This window comes from Gavia stellata, chromosome 22, assembly GCF_030936135.1.
Source record: "Gavia stellata isolate bGavSte3 chromosome 22, bGavSte3.hap2, whole genome shotgun sequence".
Lineage (NCBI taxonomy): Eukaryota > Metazoa > Chordata > Aves > Gaviiformes > Gaviidae > Gavia > Gavia stellata.
In genome coordinates, this window is record NC_082615.1 from 2,260,506 (window position 1) to 2,279,054 (window position 18,549).

Here is an 18,549-nt window from a genome sequence, read left to right on the forward strand (position 1 = left end):
GAAATTTAGGTCCATCCACTTGATGGGATGAATGCTTGTCAAACACCAAGGAACAGCTGGGTATGTCCCCAAACTCTTCTCTGATCTGTTTTCCCACCAGATACTGTGGACTTTGTGAAGGGACCTGCATGGCACCTTGGGCATCACAGCTCCGACCTGCCCCTGCCTCCCTGCTGCTGGCAACAGACCATCCCAGGAATGACCCTGAGCCTATTGTGAGCCCTTGGAGCCTTATTCTGACACCAAATGTTGGAGATTTGTCCCATCCAGTCCGTGCAGACCTACACAGCCCCATGGTACATGGGGTTTTCCCATGCCTGGGAGGGCAACTGTAGTCTCCAGGGACTCCTTCAACTCTTTTCCCCCCCCCAAAGATGCCCTCCACCAAGCAGGGCGTCATCTCACCACAGGAGCTGCCTCGGGTGAGTCTGAGGGCAGCCCAAATACAATCACCTGAGATGATGAGCAAGACCAGGGCTACATGACCACCCCTGAACGTGGTGGCAAGATCCGGCTCATGACCCCCTCCCCTGGCCCAGGGCTGCCTCCTCACGTGCCTCCCCATCTCCCTGGTCCTGGTCCCACCTCACATCCCACACCAGCCCCTCCAGGATGCCGGCTGACGGTGGGGGGCAGTTGCCGCGATGGTAATCCATGGCGTCATGTGCGTAATGGAGAAACAATACGGCTTTGAAGTGAGTGGGGAGATGCTCGGGGGAGAAGAAGGCATCTATTCAGTGGCGGCAGCCGGGGTGGGCAGCTGCCCACTTGCCTGCACAGAGCCCCACGCCCCTTCGGCTGCGCTCACCCAGGGCTCACTTCGGGGGTCCTGCCAGCCCAGCGGCTCAACAGACCCTTCCTGGGGACAGGGCCAGGATGGGGAGCAGCATATCAAAACCCAGGAGGGACCCATCATCAAAACCTCCCATCAAACGTGGCCAAACAATGGCAGATTGTCCCCTTACTTGTCCCGCCGCCCCAGTACCCACACCAGCCCCTCAGGGAAAGAACACAAACCCGAAGCAGACCCACCACGGTCCCCATGACCCGTCTCTGCTGTGCCATGAGCCATGCCTCCCCTGGGATGTTTTATCACCAGCATTCCCTGCAGCAGAGGGTTTTACCTGGCTCTTTTATACCATCCCCTCTGGCTGCCTTTTTACCAGGCAGCTCCCTTGAGCCTTATTCTGGGGGACACAGCACAGAAACCCTGCAATGATAGCAGAAAAGGCCACTGGCATTAGGGACTTGCAGCCCTTTACCAAAATGGGATGTTCCCCGTGGTTTTGGCTGCCAGGTTGTGTTGCAGTTTGGGTTTTTTCACACAGAATCACAGAATCATTAAGGTTGGAAAAGACCTGTAAGATCATCAAGTCCAACCATCAACCCAACCCCACCATGCCCACTAAACCATGTCCCGTAGTGCCACGTCCACACATTCCTTGAACACCCCCAGTGATGGTGACTCCACCACCTCCCTGGGCAGCCTGTTCCAGTGCTTCACCACTCTCTCAGGAAATAAATTTTTCCTAATATCCAGTCTAAACCTCCCCTGGCGCAACTTGAGGCCATTTCTTCTTGTCCTATTTTCCATTTTCCTCCAAGCCCTGGCTCCTGGAGGGCTGAGATTGCAGAGGGGTTGCTGCCTTTAATGGGAACAAGTACCGGTCAGCTTCTAACCCTGTAACAACACACGTCCTGGAGCAGCACAGAAAGGAAAGGCTCAATAAAAGCACTAAAGACTTGATTTGGGTTAATTTAATGATTTTTCCAAGGTATTACAACCATGCAGCCGGCATGGTGCTGTGAGTGGAGAATTTGCAGGCAGAGCTGCTCCACCACCCGGGACCACTCAGCGGGTCACCATCCAGAGAAACCCAAGTGGGAGAGGAGGATGCTGGGCACAAAGCGTGCCTGCCCAGACATGCTGGTATGAGGCAGGAGGACTATTGTCCCTGTTGCACCATCCTGTGGGGTCTGTAGTCCTCGTAGTCAAAACAAGGGAAGGATAACCCCAGCCCTCCCTTCCAGCTGGGGTTGGCTGGAAAACACAAAGATCCTGACAACCCCCCAACCCATAGTGTCCCACGGGCAACAGGGCATGTGGTGCCTCGGTGTCCCCTTCTGCAACCTGGGGGGATGATAGGTCCAGCACAGAGACAGGCTCCTGAACTGGCATCGGGGCCATGGCCGCTGTCACAGCAGTTTCACGCATCTCCTGGGCCCTCCACGTCCATCATTAGGGACCCCAGGAAAATGGGAACAAGCAGATCCAGGGTGCCTAAGGAGTCACCCCTGCACCCCATGAGCAGCCAGGCAATAATCAAGAAAATCAGCTTTTCAGGGTGGCTCTGCTTTTGACAGGCAAGTTGTGCTGCAAACAAGTATTTTTAGGAATCGCTGCCAAAGTCTGTTAAAGGAAGCGATTAGGCAAATGCTGCCCAGGCGCCGAAGGTGGCACTCAGATCAGTCAATCAAAATAGCTACATTTCTCAAAAAAGTCTCCGTATGGATGGATACAGCCAGCTTGGAGGGAGACTTTGGGTGTAGGATAAAGGGAAGATAAATTAAGTGAACCCTTTGTTGAGTACAACAGAGTTTTTTGCTGCCGTCCTGCTAGAAGAAATATCCTGTCGAGTGTCAGCCCTTCCCCTGGCCCTGGATCCGGCCATCCCTCTGGCCAGGCAGCGTGGTCCCCGCACCGAGGTCTTGCCCCGGGTTGACCCACAGAGGATGGGGGTCCTTCATAGCCCGGCGGGTAGTGGGATGTGGCTGCTGGCTGGTGGCAGCCGCTGCCCTAATGAAGCTCCTTGTCCTGAAGCTTTCACCTGACTTGCCTTTGCCTGGGTTGTCTGGGCAGCAATCCCTCTGGGCCATCTGGATATGTCCCAGGAGAGTGCTGGGTATTGGTGGCACATGGCTGTAGGTCGAGCGGTCAGCCCTCAACCTCCCCCCCCATGAAAATCAGCCCCAGGCCGCTGCAGACATTGCAAGGGCAGGAGCTGTGGCCGTACGCTGCACTCAGCTTCATCCAGACCTGCTTAATCCTGGGGGGGAGAGTCCCCCCGGCCATGCCGCAGAGCAGCGGCGTGGCACCGCGTGGCTTTGCTTTCCTGGCTGTTGCATCATCCCGGCAGGCTGCCGGGACATGGCGTGTGCTGGGCAAGCTGAGTCTTGGCCAGCCCCACTGCCGGCGCTGCCAGCGGCTGGGGAACACGCCAGCACGGAGCCATCGGGGCTCCCGCCCCAGGGCAGAGCCATGGGGTGTCCCCGTCTGCTGGGGGGGCTGGGCAGGGAGCACTGAGGGGCTCTGCCTGGGCCAGTCATCCCCTCCCAGAGCCATTGCTCTGCCACATCCCTCCCAGAGCTGTTGCCCATGGACCCCGACTCCCCAAAGCACTCCTAGACCCTCGCCTCTCCGTACAGCTCCCACAGCATTGCCCTGCCACATCCTTCACAGACCTGCACTCCCTGCATCACCCTCAGTCCTGTCCCCCCACACTCCCCTCCAACCCACATCCCTCCCAGTTCCAATCCACCCCACATCCCTACCAGCCTCATCTTTCCCTATACCTCTCCCAGCCCCATCCTTCCCTGCACAGCCTCCCATATCCCTCCCAGACCCAGCCCTACACCCTCCCCAAACCCATCCATCCCAGTCCCACATCTCCTTCCATCTCCTCCAGCCCCATCCCTCCCTGCATCCCCCGCAGTCCATCCCTCCCCACGCCCTTGCTGGGGGCACACAGAGCCTCATGGGAGCCACATCTCAAGGGCTCCACACAGCCATGTTTCAACCCATTGGGCTACAAGGATGAAATATTGCTGCCGCTGCTGCCAGCACAGCGCTTGGATGGGGACCATGGCTTGGTGTGAGCAGCAAATCTTGCGTGCAGATGGCAGGTCCTGCCCCAGCGCTGCCCTTGGCCAGCCAGGGAAGGAGGCAGCAGGGTGGGGGGATGAGATCGTGGCTCTTTGGAGGCAAGCATCAGCCTGGGCAGGGATCTGATATACCCCAGCACCTGCCAGCGCTGAGGCCGGCAGACTTGTGACATGGGGAACTCAGCGGGTGCTGTGCAAGGCTGAAGGCTGAAGGTCTGGTGTCACCTTTCCCGAGCCCAGCAGTGGCCAGGCTTGGGCAGTTCAAGCCCCACAAAACTCCTGAGGTGCAATGAGTTGACAGTTCTCAGACCACATCCCATGGGCAACGCTCACAGTTCCAGAGCCACAAACAGGTCTGGATGTTGTCACGCAGTGCAGGCCAGCGCTCGGCTCCCTGGGCTCTCTCCCACTCCATCCCAGCTTCTCCTTCACCCAAAGCCTCCTTTCCCCTACAGCTGCCTGTCCTGGGCACTGCTGCTGGCCCTGGAGCCCTGCCAGGTCCCCCCACCACGGCCGGGCAGCTCAGGCACTCCTTTTTCTCACTGACAAGCAAATCCTTCACAGGGCAGCTGAGAGGCTCCACGCAGCATCGAGCTCTCCCCACACCGCTTCAGCTGGTTAAGGCGTACAGGCAAAGCAGCTTAGTGCTGCTGGCATCGGGGACACATGGGGGGACATGCCGGCAGCCCCATGTGTCCCACTGGGGATGTGTCCTCTCTCTGGCTGGGCTGCTCCCAGCTCCGTCCCCCCAGCCTGGATGCTTCCGCAGTCAGCTAGACACCCCTCCAAGGCAGGGATTAGCAAGAAAATCCCTGCCCCTCTCAAAAAACCAGACCCAGGGGCTCTTTCTCCCTCTTGCACCTTTGCCAGCATCTCCCCAAGGGATGCCCAGGGGTACCTGCACGCTGCGGGGCCCCACATCTGGGCCAATAATTTCCAGCCCATAATTGATCCCCCGGGGACCAACACCCACCCTGCACCCCACCCTTTGGGACTGTCTCCCCCACAGGTCTCCCTGCGTCGTGGCATAGCCCTTGCAGATGTATAACTCATCCTGCCCCCGTGTCCCCCCGCTCACCCCACACCAAAATGACCTCTGGCAGCCCCGCGCCTGGACCGTGGGACAGCCCCAGCTCCTGCCCACGCCGGGTGCCCCCCGCCCCTATGAGAGACCCCCTTTCGCTCGAATCCATTACGGCTGCCTTGTCTCTCCCCGGCCTTTCAGCGGAGGGGCTTTTGCTGGCGAAACACAGACCTGGCTGGTTCGGCGGGAGACACGGCCGCATTGTGCGGCCGCTAATGCTAAGTGACTGCTCCTTTGTGCGGCTGGAAGCGCCGAGCCCCTCAGCGAATGCATGGGAACAGCTCTGGCTTACAATGGGGTGTAGCCGGGAGCGACCTCAAAGCAAACATTGACTTAAAAATCAGTGTTAACCAGGCAGGCACGCCAGATCTCTTGGGAAATACAGCCCCCGCCAGCGCTACGCCTTTGTCGCCAGAGGCAAAGCCCCGCCGGGCTGGGACAGAGGCGGTTGGTAAAGGCGGCTTTGATGGAGCCAGTGGCATCCATCCCTGGTCCTGGAGATGCTGCGTCAACGTCGGCAGCTGGCTGGGACAGTGGTGCCACCGGGCGCGGGGAGAGGCAAAGGGTATTTCATTAACCTAAGCACCCAGCCTGGGAAAGAGGGAGCAGGGAGCTTGGGCTGGGGTTCAAAGGATCTTACCGGAGAGAAAAGAAACCAGGGGTGTGCCACTCCATGGCTGCCCCTTGAGAAATTAATTTAGGGTTGCATAGATACACCCTTGGCACTTTCATAAAGGAAATCCGCCCCCTCCCACCTGTACAGCTCATTTCCAGCCGCCTCGCAAGTCGTGATCTCTCTGATGATTGTAGTGAGGTCGCAGATCCATGCGAGGTACCCCTGAGCAGCTCGAGTACTGGCATGCAGCCTGGAGTGGCACAGACCCCTGCCTCCCGCAGACAGACGTCCAGAGGTACGGACAGACCTGCAGAGAGCCCTCGCATCGCCACAGCTCCCCAGCGAGAGCTCGGCTCGTTTCCTTGCAGGTGACTGTCCTGCACCTCTGTCCCCTCTGCGAGGTTGCTCTGTAATTGAAGAGCAAGGGAAAAACTGCAAGACCATGTGGAATGCACAATGCAAACAGCACACAGCATTTCCTCATGGCTTCTGAAGTGCAGTGAGAAAACCGGATGCTCAGCCTGCATCAGAGTGCAGTGGTGGGCACCCAGCCTGCTCCAGAGCACGAGGATGGGCACCCGACCTGCCCCAGAGCTGGGCTGTGCACGTACTGAGCACCACCAGCTCGGGCTGCTCCCAGCTTGGAGCAACACAGGGCTGGATGCCAGGAAAGGAGTTGCTCTCCCAGCCAGGCCTCCAGTCTCTGCACAGCCACCTCCATCTCCCACTCTGCCCTCCAGAGAGGGTTTCAGAGAACCAGGGGGGAGGTCAGTTGAAGTGAGAAGGTGGGAGGTGGATGGGGTGGACCAGGGCTGTGCGCAGCACCTGCATCAGCTGGGTCCGGCCGGGCACAGGGGATACAGCGGAAGAGACACAAATGCACATTTAATCCCAGGCTCCGTTTCCAGGAGGGATGAGACAGCTCCAAGGGCAACTTGCCACCGGAATGACTTCTCACAGGATGCTGTGGCTTCCCCACCTCTCGCAGCCTCTAATTCAGGTGCAGCGTGCGGCTCAGAGCCGCGCTCTGCCGCACGTCCCGGGCTCGGTGCTGACGCTGCCGAGCAGCATTTGTGGCCTTGTGTCATACCCAGGTCAGGCAGGGTGACATGGAAATTCCTGCACAGGGGCCATCCAGGCATCAGGGGACATCCACGGCGCTGGTCGGATGCCCGGCTGGGGAGGGAGCGCTGCATGCTCCCCATCCTCAGGTTGTCTGCAACCACTCATCCTATCCACCGCGGGAAAAGGTGGAAAAGCACCGGAGCATCAGCTCTGGTTAACCCCCCACACAGGTAGACGGGACATGGCAGAGGAGAGGCTGTGGGGACAGACGCGGGGACAGACGTGGCCTTGGTGGCACTGTGCCCATGGAGGACACAGGATGTCCCAACGAGGACAGCTGGCACGGCTGCAGTTTCGGCCACCGCCATGCCACGCTGCCAGGAGCATCGGCCCACAGCAAGGGAAGCACGAGGGCATCCCGACAGCACCGCCTGCCGCTAATGACAGGCCGGCCAGCTAATTACAGAGGGCAGGAAATTAAGCATGCAAACGAAGCATAAGTATTAGGTCAGCGCAAGGGAGCTGGGAGGTCAGCTGCAGGGCAGGTCCCGTCCCGGAGCACCGCAGAGGCACCCTGCCCTCCCCTGCCCGTGGCCCCGGGGGGCTGCAGAGGCACGTGCGGAGGACACGAGGGCACCGACGCGGGCGGCGGGCGAACCACCTGCCAGCGCCGGGAAAGCAGAGTAAGAAAGCCGGGATGGAGAGGGAGAAGGCCGTCGGCTGCCCCAAGCTCGGCTTGGGGCCAGTGGGGTCCCTGGGGGATTCAAAAAGCATTTCCCCACAGTGAGTTTCCCTGCTCCACGGGCTGTTTTGGGACAGAAAAGCCGGGCAGGGAATAAGGCAGCAGCCGCAAGGACGGGGTTGGGAAAGGAGGGCGTCGCAGGGGCCGCGCTGCCTGCTCCCCTCTCCCCCGCTCGCCCTTGGGGGTGGATGTTCAGGGGCCCCGGTCTGCAGTGCCGGGGTCTGGGTCTGCCCCTCCCCGGGGCACCGGGCGACAGAGCGGCGGGGGACAGGGAGGGGGCAGCTCCCAAATGCGGTAGGAAGGGAGAAGGGCGGGAGGGGCCGCGGGCTGTCCCCGGGGGTGGCCAGCGGGCCGGGGCCGAGCGGCTGGGGGACCCCCGCGCCGTGCTGGGGGAGGGTGCCGGAGGGCCGTTGGCGTTCCCCGGGAGGGGACGGGAAGCACCAGCCGAGGCCGGCGCCAGGGCCGCCGGGCGCTGCCGAACCCCGCGTCCACCGCCCCCGCCCCACGTGGAGACCGCCCCGTCGGCGCGGCCCGAGAAGGCCCCGCCCCCGGCCCGCCCCTTCCGTGACAGCGGTGTCCGCGCCCCCCGCGCTGCCGTCGCATCACGGGAGCGGCCCCGCCCCCGGGAGTGCCCGGATGAGGCAGACCCGGCGCCGGCGGGCGATGCTGCGGCTGTAGCAGGGGATGCGCCCCGGTGAGTGGCGGCGGCTGCGGGCGGCGGAGGCCGGGCATCCCCGCGGCGGCCGCCAGCCGGCCCGGCCCGGCGAGGGGTGGGCAGGGGCAGGACGGGCGGAGGAGGGGGACGCGGCAGCCGGGGACGCCCCTCGCAGTGCCGGGGGCTGCGGGCCCCGCACCCCTCCGCCGATTGGCTGCAAACTGACAACGGGGCAGGTCCCGCCTTCCCCCGCGCGCCGTTGGCTGGCGGCGCAGCCCCGCCGCCTCCCATTGGCGGAAGCGAGTGCCTGTCACTGGCCGGCCCGGCTCGGCCCTGCCCGCCCGGCCACCGCCCTGCGCGAGCCGGTTCCCCGCCGCCGCTGGAGGGGCCGGCGGGCAGCCCGGGGCCGGGAGCCGCTGAGGCTGCGGCAGCGCGGGGCGGCGGTACGCGGTGGCCGGGCGCCCCTTCCCGCCCAGGAGCAGCGGCCTGCGGGGAAACCCCCCTTTTTAAAGGTATTTTCAGCTGAGCGCGAGGGAAGGAGCCATGTCTGCGTGGAACTGCCCGCCCGCCGGCGGGCTCGGCGGCGCAGCGCGGGTTTGCCGTAGAACCCCTGGTTTCGGGCCCCGGGCTGCCCGCCCTCCGCGGGGCGCTGGCAGTGCCAGGGCTGTGGGCGCCCGCCGCCGCCGGGCCCGCAGGAAGGAAACGCGTTGTCTTATTGCAGCGTCGCCTCTCGCTTCCCCTCGTCAGGCCTCAGCGCGGAGGCGGCCGTCAGCCTGTGAACGCGGCGGGCTGAGGCAAGCCCGGGTCAGGCTGTCCGGTGGCTGACGGGGAGGGAGGGCGGCTGCGGCGGCGGGAGCGGCCCAGGGGTGCGCTTCTGAGGCGGGGGCCAGGGCCAAGGCCAAGTTGCGGAGCTGGGACGGGTGCCTCCCGCCCCGGGCCGCGGCCGTCCCCTCCCTCGTGAGGTGTGGTGGGGGAGGACGCTGGTTTTCCTGGCCGGGAGGAGGGCGGCCGGGATGGCTGTGGTGGTGGCCAGTTGCTTTTGACTTCACTCCTTCTCCAGAGCGATTCCCAGGTGCAAAGGGGCCTAGCCGTGTGCCTGTGCAGAAACGTGGGGCAGGGTAAGCTCGGTGACCGCCTGGCTGCTCTCGGGGAGCGCGGCTGCTCCCCGTACCGTCACTGTGCCTCCTTCGTCGGTGGCTTTGTCCCGGAAGGTATTTATTTTTCCGTCATCCATCCCCAGTCACAGACGGGAAGCTGGACATATGATTTGCCTCCGTTCTCATAAAATACTTGGTAGATCAGATGCCTAAGGTACATCTCTATCGAATATTTTTCAGTAATTTCGTGGGGGTTTTTCTCTGCGGTTTTTATCGCCTCCCTCTTAGCACAGCAAGTCCTCTTGTATTCCGTGTAAACATGACCAAACTTGAACGGTGCCTGCCTCGTACTCCCAGATTGATGAGTTTGACCCAAATTGCAGTAGACACACCATAAAGGACGAACACATCCGACACAAGAGGAAATACATTAGGAGAGTTAGACTTCCAGTTAAGTGACTTCTAGTTAACGCATCTCTCTCCTTCCTAGGGAGGAGGAGAGCTGTCCTCACCCAGCCGCAGCCCAGCTTCATCGCTCTCAACCCGTTTGCGCTGGGAGTATTCGGTGACTCAGGGCTTCTCTCTTCCCTCTGAAACTATCTTGACTTGGTCACGAGTGCGGAGAGGCAGAGGGCACTTTTGAGGGCCTATGGTGTTTATTGCCCTGAGAGGTGGTTAAGTATGTGAAACCACAGTAGAAGCAGTAGAAGAGCTCTTTGCATATTTAAGCAATTTTTTTTTTTTTTCCTTTTCCTAGAAACAATTCTTGGACACCTCAGAGGGTAGGTGGCCTTATCAAGGTCAGTGTTTTGTTATAGTTATTAGTAACTGTAAGAGGAAGGAGCTGTCCCAGGGCAGAAGAGTGACTAGGAGGCTTATGTATTTATCTATTTATATTTAAATTGTCAGCAATGTGACTGCACAGGTATGCTGGTTGATAGTCCCAGTTAACTGCAGTTGCACGGGATATGACAGGTGGGGGTAAGTATTTTTTGGGGGTATTTTTTTTTCATTAATAGTGTTAGGTCTGCCCTGGAAGAGATTCTTCGTCTTGCTTTCGGATCCAGACTTGGCTGGGCTGTGTATTCATGTTGTATGCATGGAGGCAGAGCCCAGGCATTCTCTTTTTGGTTCACACATGTGAAGATTTAATCCTGCATGTCACTGGGAGTTACAGAGGTGAAGGTATGTTTTCAGAGGCATAGTGATTTGATTTCCTTCCCCCTTCTTTGGAGTAAAGCCCTCTTTTTTTTTTTTCCTGACCCTTTAGAGGTTGCAGACATGTGAGATCATTCCTCATTTGGAGGAGAAGGAAAGAGAAGAGAAAGGAAAAGAAGAAAGTGGAGAGAAAACACAAAGACTGATGATGTCTGTGACCTTGGTGCCACAAGGAGTCTTGTCTCTGGAGACATGTCTGGGAGTAGGCTACCACAAAGTGTGGCAACAAAGTACTATTCATTCCCTCAGTCTATTACAGTTCTTTTTGAGAAGCAGGGAAAGTCACACTACAGAAAGGAAATGGTCTTTTTCCAGTCCTTCTTGAAGTCTGTGATACCACAAACATAATCAAGATAAACTATGAAGTGTGTTCAAGCAAATTGTCTTTTCACTTCTGTACTGCACTCATCCATGGGCAAAATGAGACATACCCATCAAAGCGTATTTTTCTTGATATGACTGTGTCCCTCAAGGGCTCTTCTGTCGATATAGCTCAGTAGCAGGTTGTGCTGCTTCCCTCTCCCGATCAACGTAGAGTTTGGGGATTTATTTTTAACTCATCTTGTTAAGTACTTACTGAAGAGACCTAAGGCCCCCTCTGTTGATGGCTGGGCTGTGACTAGGTTTTGGGTAGTATATTTCAAAACCATTTTCCCCTCCCTGGCACTGGTAGAACTTCAGAGATGCAAAAGCAACAGAATCCATTCCTCTTGGAAGAAATCTGTGCTAAGTGCTTTTCCCTTTAAGATTCTTGGTCACTTGTCATTCTGTGGTGTCCAGAAGCATCTTAGCCCTCTGGCCACCGCCCTTCCACGGAATGTCGTCATCAGGATGGTATTAAGTGCTGAGATAATAGGGAGGCCCAAGGGACCTGTGTGCTGTCATTTGTTGCAAGCTCTTTGCTGTGCGTGCCATAAGCGCTCAGATAAATTCATTGCTTCTGGGTAGGATGCTGTGTAATTTTTCAAGGTTTAAAGAGAAACCAGGCGACTGAGTTCGAGAAGACACAAGTTGGGTAGATAATCTCCAGTGGGAGGGGGGTGTGTGTGCAGGCACGTGGTAGCTTGTGTCAGCTGTCAGCCTCCATTGTAGAGTCAGGATCAGTGCTCTTGGTGCTCATTGTATCTCACTGACTTTCTCAAGAGGTGGTTTTGCAGAGAGCAGAGACTGAGGCAGGGAGAAATATATGCTTTTCACAGCCTTAATTTCCTTCTTAGTTTGCTGTTTACTCCACACCCTTCTGCTCCATGTAGATTCGTCCCTCTGGGTTTCTCAAGTTTGGACCTGGGAGCAAATTGTTCTCGTGGTCAGGCCCAGGTTATTCTGGGACGTGCACGTTTCCAGAGGCCTTTTTCTTCATCTCTGTAGCTACTGAACCTGCATCAGGAGCACCAGCCTCTTCAGATTTTCCTTTTTAAGGCGCTTCAGTGGTGTTACTTCGGAACAAGTAGAGGTCGGACATCTTCCCGTGTTTGTGAAAGGGATAAATGTCTTAATACTAAATTCTGATGCCTTTAGTAGTGGTGGCTTGATTCCTGAAAAGAGGCTTCTTGCATCAGTACCTTTCTTCTGGTTTCAATGCTTGCATCCCAGTGCTGGCTAACTCATCAGGGTTTTTTTGCCACACTGGGTATTATGTATTCACAAGGTGTGCAAGTCCTGGATGTGTGTTGTAAAGCATAGCTATTTTATTTGATTAATAAGGCTGATTCCACAAGAGGCTGTTGAGATAACCAGGCTTTATTGTATGGTGTTTGGTTATCTTAAAGGCTTTTAGCCTGAACCTGGCACAAAGTTCCTGCAGGTAGGGTTTGGTTATCTTTTGCCTCTTGTGCTGTCCAAATTGGAAATGCGGGATTTGTTATTACGGCAGAGGAAGGAGTGTTGTGCTGACGCTGTGCGCTGTGACTTTCTTTTTTTTTTTCCTGAAAGCTCATAAGCTGCTGTTGTAAGAGGCAAGGAGGCATTTGTTGTGGTTCGCCAGAGAACATTCAGTTCAAAAATAGTATTGCAGGAAGACAGAGGTTCACTTTCTGAAGCAGCAATGGAAGTAGGCAGCCTTCCAAAACGCATATGAAAATGCCTCCAGCTCCTATTTCAGGATGAGAAAAACAAGCACAAATCGATTAGTGAAATCTAATCCGTGGCTTATGTTTGTTTGTTTGTTTGTTTTCAATATTTTAATAAGTGAAAGACAATGCAAATTTGCTTTGATTTTTGGCTGGAGTGCTCAGGTTCCTTTGCTTTGAATCCTGCTTGGGTTTTGGAAAAAAATCCAGAGCTTCAGGGGTTTGGGGGGTTACCTGTTGGTTCTCGTGGTTTGAGAAGGTGAAGAATGGTGGAAACAAGATTTCTTCTGCTTTTCTGTCTGTGAATCGGCATAAAATGGGAAGAAAAAGAAGACCTGGTTGCTGACAGTCCTTCCTGCTCTTCATGGCAGCTCTGGATGGTGCCAGCACTCAAGGGCAGAGTCATTCCCTGCCAGAAGGGGATGACTGCGACAATTACGTGGCACTTAGCAGTTTTGCAGACTCTGATAGCCAGAATGGGTTGTTATCTCCAGAACTGAAGGCCAGATGTGAGCTCGGCAAAATTTCTTTATCAAGTCCTATTTTAGGTAGTTACTTGTTTAATTCCAAAGGTTAATGGGCATTTGCGTTGCCTTCGGTGGTGGGGCAGCAAAGTGGGGATGGGGGAGTCTTAGCACCGTGGCTTGTCGCACTTGAGTGGCCTTGCTTTGCCTCTGCTTAATTCTTCATGTTTGGTGTCTGAATATTGGGCAAAAAAAATAGGGCAAATAGGATTGTGGGGAAGAAAACTGGTGGCCTATGCGCACAAAAAAGACCTGGTCATGAACATTAAATAATATTAATTCACTTTATATGGCAAATATTTATAAGCTAGTTTTGAATGGGAGAATGTGGGGTGATTAAAATTGGGAAGAATGGTTTATCCAGCCACTTGAGATCCTGCAGATACATCCTGGGTGAATTGCAGCTGCCTCCGAGCAGTACTCAAAATCGTTTTGGACGTGCTTCTATAGCTCATCCTTACCACGATGCGTCAGTGAATTAAGTTGACTTTGAGAGTGGGGAGGAGTGGATTCCCGACTGTGGGAAGGGGTGGGTAAAAGTCAAAGCATCGTGCTATATTTCAAGCTTAGTGTTTTGATCTGATATTTGATCCAAACCCTAGCAGCAGTCTCCAGTCACATGGAGCGTCCGGAAGCTTTTTTAAGGTACTGTGTTACGCTTCAGGCTGTGTTTGTGTCTTCATGATTTAGCTGAAAGGCGGCTCCATAAAGCTTTCTGTTTGGCCTTGAATGCAGGATTCCTTAAGCTGCTTGAAAAATACTGTCTGCATGTTAGTTGCTTCTGCTACATGTTTGATTCAGCCTTTGGTTCTTGTAATACCCAGAGGATACTGAGGATCTCACTTGTAAGGAGGCTTTTGGAGGTGGGAAACCAGATTTGTCTTGTACAAAACCCCCTGGATTTAGAGAAGTTCTTAACCTACAAGCTGCATTTTTTTTTAGAGTGATCACAGCGTGGAACAGCTGTTTCATTTTACAGTGGAGAGTTACTCTGTCCTGCTGACTGCGTAAGGGGGGGCTTGAAAGGAGCCACCGCGTTTTGAACGTAGTTCTTGTTTGAGAGCTGCTTCGGATCCTGGAGTTATGCCCGCGTAGCTGAGTTTTCCCAGGGCGCTACGTGAATGCTAAGCTGTGTTGTAATGAATTTCGAGTGGGCAGCAGCATAAGCCTGCTCTCATTTTCCCTGGAAGACGCTGCTGCATTGTCTTGTCTGTATCCTGAAAGCCTCAGTGTTGTTTGTCAAAGGCTTGATTCTGCAGATGCCACGTATGCAAAGAAGCCCGTGAATAGGAAGGACTTGCCGTGCTGGTTCTCAGCTCCTCGCATAATGCCCAGAGCCGGGACAACCGGCAACAGGCTGAAGCAAAGCAGTTTTTGTTAAACCCTTGGTATTCTGTGGGCATCCGCTCTCCCACACGTGAGATGTTTAAAATTGTCTAGTTATGTTCTGATAATGCCTAGGAGTTGCTTTCTGCCAGGCATATGCATGTGCTTAGATAGGCCCATGTTTCTATGCCATAAAATAGAGAGAATGGGCAAAGGTTGGCGGAAGTGAAATGATTTACTTAAGGCCACGTGTGTGCTGGTGGCAGGTTTGGAAGCTGTCTCCGTCTCCCAACTCTCAGACTGGTGTTTTGGCCATGAACCACCTCGTTTGCAGAGCATGTATTATGTGCTCTTACCTCTTTCTCTTGCCCCTCATGCATGTGAGGGAAGACAAGTGATGTAACCGTGTACAAAAACTGTGGTATAGACGTTGGAGCTTAGTATTGCACGCTGGCATTAGCCTCTGGTGTAGGTGTTTATGCCATGCAGGTAGCAGATCAAAAATCCATGCTGATAGCGTTAGGCATGATGGTAGACATGGGGCATGGGTAACCATGAACTACCACCTGCTAAACCAAGGTGGGCAAGGGATGGTAGACTTGGAAAAGGTGGGCTTGCTCCCGCTGGGTGGGTTTGAGAAGGAAGAGTTGCTGCTGAGGGGCCTGTAGTACCACAGGGCTGAATCTCCTCCCTCTGGTGTCTAAAAAGAAAGGGTCTTTTGACAAGGGAGCGGGGGGGGGGGAATAAAAGTCTCTTGCATCCGCAGTTGGTGAATCTGTAAGTACTTGTGGGTCCCAGAAAGCCCTTCCCGCTTCTCGCGTGGACTGCTGTGTTTGCAGGGATTCCTCGGATGTTTATTTCCAAGGGTGTGCCCGGTGTGAGCAGACAGGAAGGAGTCTTGGGCCCAGATGTACCTTATCTCTGCTACTTCGAGGAAATGATGTAAGATGCTTCCTTGTACAGACTTTTTTCTGAACGCATCCTGAGTTTTGCTGACAGGTGGCTTCTTGGATATTTACCTTTTGAGGTCGACCCCTCTGGAGCTGTGGGAGCTGACCCCGTTCTGTGCTACACCTCATTTATTTTTGGGGAGAATGCGCTTCTTGCTGACACTGAGCCTCCCAAAGCGTGCCGGTTTAGAGCCGAGTGCCTTAGAGGGAAAGGTCAGAAGGCTTTCACTGCAACGGTTTCAGTGAGATCAGTGCAGGACTGATGTTACGGACAGCACGCAGCGGTAGCCGAGCTGTTCACCTCTTCCTCTTCCTGGCAATCTGAATTGCAGTTCAGGAGCTGCCTGACACGTGCCTGAGCCGCAGCAGATGTCTGCTCGCCTTAATGCATCTGGCTGCGAAACCACGACAGTTTGGGAGGTAATTCGTGGGCTCTACCTCCCCTGTAAACAGTCTTTTGCATAGGACTTAGGATTTGTCCCTGTGTTGTGATTAAGCTGCCTTGGTAACAGGCGCAACAACTGAAGCAAGTACACCCAAAGAAATTCTTATCTGGAGAAGTACAGCAGGACTGAAAATATATGTGCTGGGGGAATTATAATGGCTCCGCATGTATGTTTTATTTTCTCAGTACAGGGAAATGCAGAAAAGAAAACACCATCAGTTCTCTCGGGCAGCGTGGAAGCCTGATTCATGGCAAACTTGCTTCTACAATAAAGCTGTAAAGTTAAATAAACACAGTGCAAGAGTTGGGGTGTTTTTGAGGTGCTTAGCACCCTCTGGATAAATTTGATCTTGTGCCCTTGGATTGTGGCAGCTGCAGTCTCAGCTGAAGAACAAATGTGCCAGTTCTGCCTCATTTTATTTGTGAGATAAGTGCCAGTCTCTGAAATGAGCTTGTCTGCCCTCTGATGAAAGCATGGGATTGTTTTGTCCCACTTTTAGGTGTCTAAAATGTGGGTCACTGAGATGCAGGACATGTTAGCATGACAATTTTAGGCCTGAAGGGACAGTGCTGGCTATTGATGCCTGTTAGAGTGTGAAAGTCAGGACTTCTAGGTCAGCTATTACTGATTGACGAGTGTGATGCAAGCGTTGTTTAAAGCCTCTGCTTTAACCAGAGGAGAGGTTGGTTTCAGCTTATTCTTTTTTGGGTGTTAATAACAGAATTTGAGTCTTGGCTTTTGGGGAGAAAAAAAGATGCCTACTCATAAGAGTTGCGGGATTGCTTGGGGAGAGCTCAGCAATGGTACACCGCGTGTGGTGCATCTCCTGGCTGTGGTCGGGAACTGGGCCTGTCTGAACACTTCTCTTGGTCCTGCTCTGCATGGCAGGACCATGACCACCACTTCATCATCTGTACCAGCTTCTGAGACCCGCGGTGTGTTGAGGCCTCAAATGTCTTGTCTCCCCCTGGACTGTGTACTGCTCCTTTACTGAGCAGCAGTATAAAAAGTACATGTTGGGTTGCATTTCTTATGCTGGCTAATAGCCAAGCAGCGATGCAAATGGCATCCAGTGGTCCAAGCAGCTGAAGAAAGGAGGTCCTCATCCAGAGAGCGTGGTCCCCCTGCCCTGGCATGGGAGGCTGGTCCTCCGAACACTTCCAGGCTGGAAGTGCTGTTGTATGACGTGACCGTGAATTTTATGAGAGAGGCTGATCTTTCTTGTGTCTGTTTTAGAGGACAGAGGGAGCAAAACTATGTGGATACTTCTGTTACCTGCGTGTTTTACAGGAAAGCAGGAATTAGCTAGGACTCAACATAGAAAGAGTAAACTGAATTTTAATCTCCGCAACACAGCGTGTTAGCGGTTGACCTCAGAGTGTTTGTCCTTGTTCGTTACATGCTTTTGCAGCCCTAATAGGAGTTGTAGTGTGCATTGCTGTGTTGGCGACAGGAGGCAAAATCTCTTTAAGAACTTTTTATGAACGAAAGTGGAAACTGTGATAGCTGTAAATTTTAATATCCTTATCAACTGTGGTCCTAAGTGAGCTTGTGGCATTAGCTGCTGTTTCAGTGGCAGGTACAAAATACGGCCAAAATTTCTGGTCTTATTTCAGGCTGCTGCACGAGCATTTCCAGAAGCTGGGTAAAATCACGTTGCTTGTTGCGGCAGGTCTCTGCTGAATGACGCTTGTTAGGGATCATTAACATCCCGCTTGTGGGTGCCAAGTCTGGATGCCACTGGCAGAAAGGCCGTGGCAATGAAGCCCAGTACTTAGCAGCAGTTTCGGGGGTGGTCTGCCTGTCAGTTTATCCTGAGTGTATTCTTACGTTTGTATCCTACAGGTTGTATTGATCATGGACAGTGAAGAAATCCCGACCTTTTCGAGTCCAAAGGAGGAAACTGCGTATTGGAAAGAGCTTTCCTTGAAGTACAAACAAAGGTACTGTTGTCGATTTGTAGGCTGGATTTGGTTCTTAATGACCAGAATGTTGTTTAATCTGTTTCTCTGCAAGGCTACACCCAGATGGGTATTAGATATTCTAGAAAGAATCTTTGCATTTCCAGCTTTAAATCCAGCTTTAAAATTTCCAGCCTTGTGGGAGCTGAGTGTTTCTTGCACAGTGTTACCATGCCATGAACTCCAGGCTATGTTTTGAGCATGTTTGAGCAAGAGCAAAGTCCTTTTGCGATCGTGTGCATCTTTGTATAATTAAAGTGCTGCCTTAAGTAGTATCTTGACGTTTTATCATAAGAAGGCGCCTTTGGGCTTGCCTTGTATCATTACTGTTCCCTTGAGCTTCTTATAGTTGAATTACTGGTATGAAAGGTGGCTGATTTGGTGTCTACTGCAATTTATTGAGGTGTATTGTACCTTATAGTCCTGTCTGTACCAGTAGTTTGCATCTTTTAGGGGGCACAGGGTTTTTGGTTGCCAAAAATGACAAGAGAGGTTGCTGTCTTGAGTAATACTGTGCTTCTTGTGGGGGTGGGGTGGGGTTTGTTTGGGTTTTTTTGGAGTGGGGGGCATTGGAGGCTCCCAGTTTATTTTCTCTGGCTTTGCATTCATTGTTACTCATGTGCAACTGAGGTGAAGCCAGTTAAACCTCTCTCACGCCCAAAGAGCCCAAGGTACAAGTTGCTTTTTTGTTTGGTTTTGGGGTTTTTTTGGGGGGGAGGTGTTGGGCATGTGGAGGGGCCTGTCCATATGGAGAACCCCAAGCTGTTCTTGGCTGTCAGAAGATTCTGTCTTAGACACCAGTGGGTATGTTGTTTCCTAAAGCCTTGTTAGGTTTCTCTGCTGCTTGCAAAGAGCTGAGCTATTGTATATGGGAAAGATGCAAATTTAATAAGCAAAGTATGTGGAGTGGCTAC

General features: G+C 54.1%; 1 protein-coding gene across 5 annotated transcripts in view; it reads left to right on the plus strand.

Annotated features, from left to right (window-relative positions):
- The first annotated feature begins 8,054 nt into the window (after window positions 1-8,054).
- Window positions 8,055-18,549, plus strand: part of NDEL1 (nudE neurodevelopment protein 1 like 1) — a 28,016-nt gene continuing 17,521 nt past the window's right edge. Inside the window, exons 1-2 of one of the 5 annotated variants that reach the window (XM_059828095.1) lie at window positions 8,055-8,083; window positions 17,520-17,617. In XM_059828095.1, coding sequence (XP_059684078.1) covers window positions 17,532-17,617 — 86 coding nt within the window. In that variant the 5' untranslated portion in view covers window positions 8,055-8,083; window positions 17,520-17,531. Of the gene's footprint in view, window positions 8,084-8,504; window positions 8,557-10,574; window positions 10,590-13,588; window positions 13,598-17,519; window positions 17,618-18,549 lie in introns of those variants that run through there. The other 4 variants (XM_059828098.1, XM_059828097.1, XM_059828096.1 and 1 more) reach the window with 4 other exon arrangements.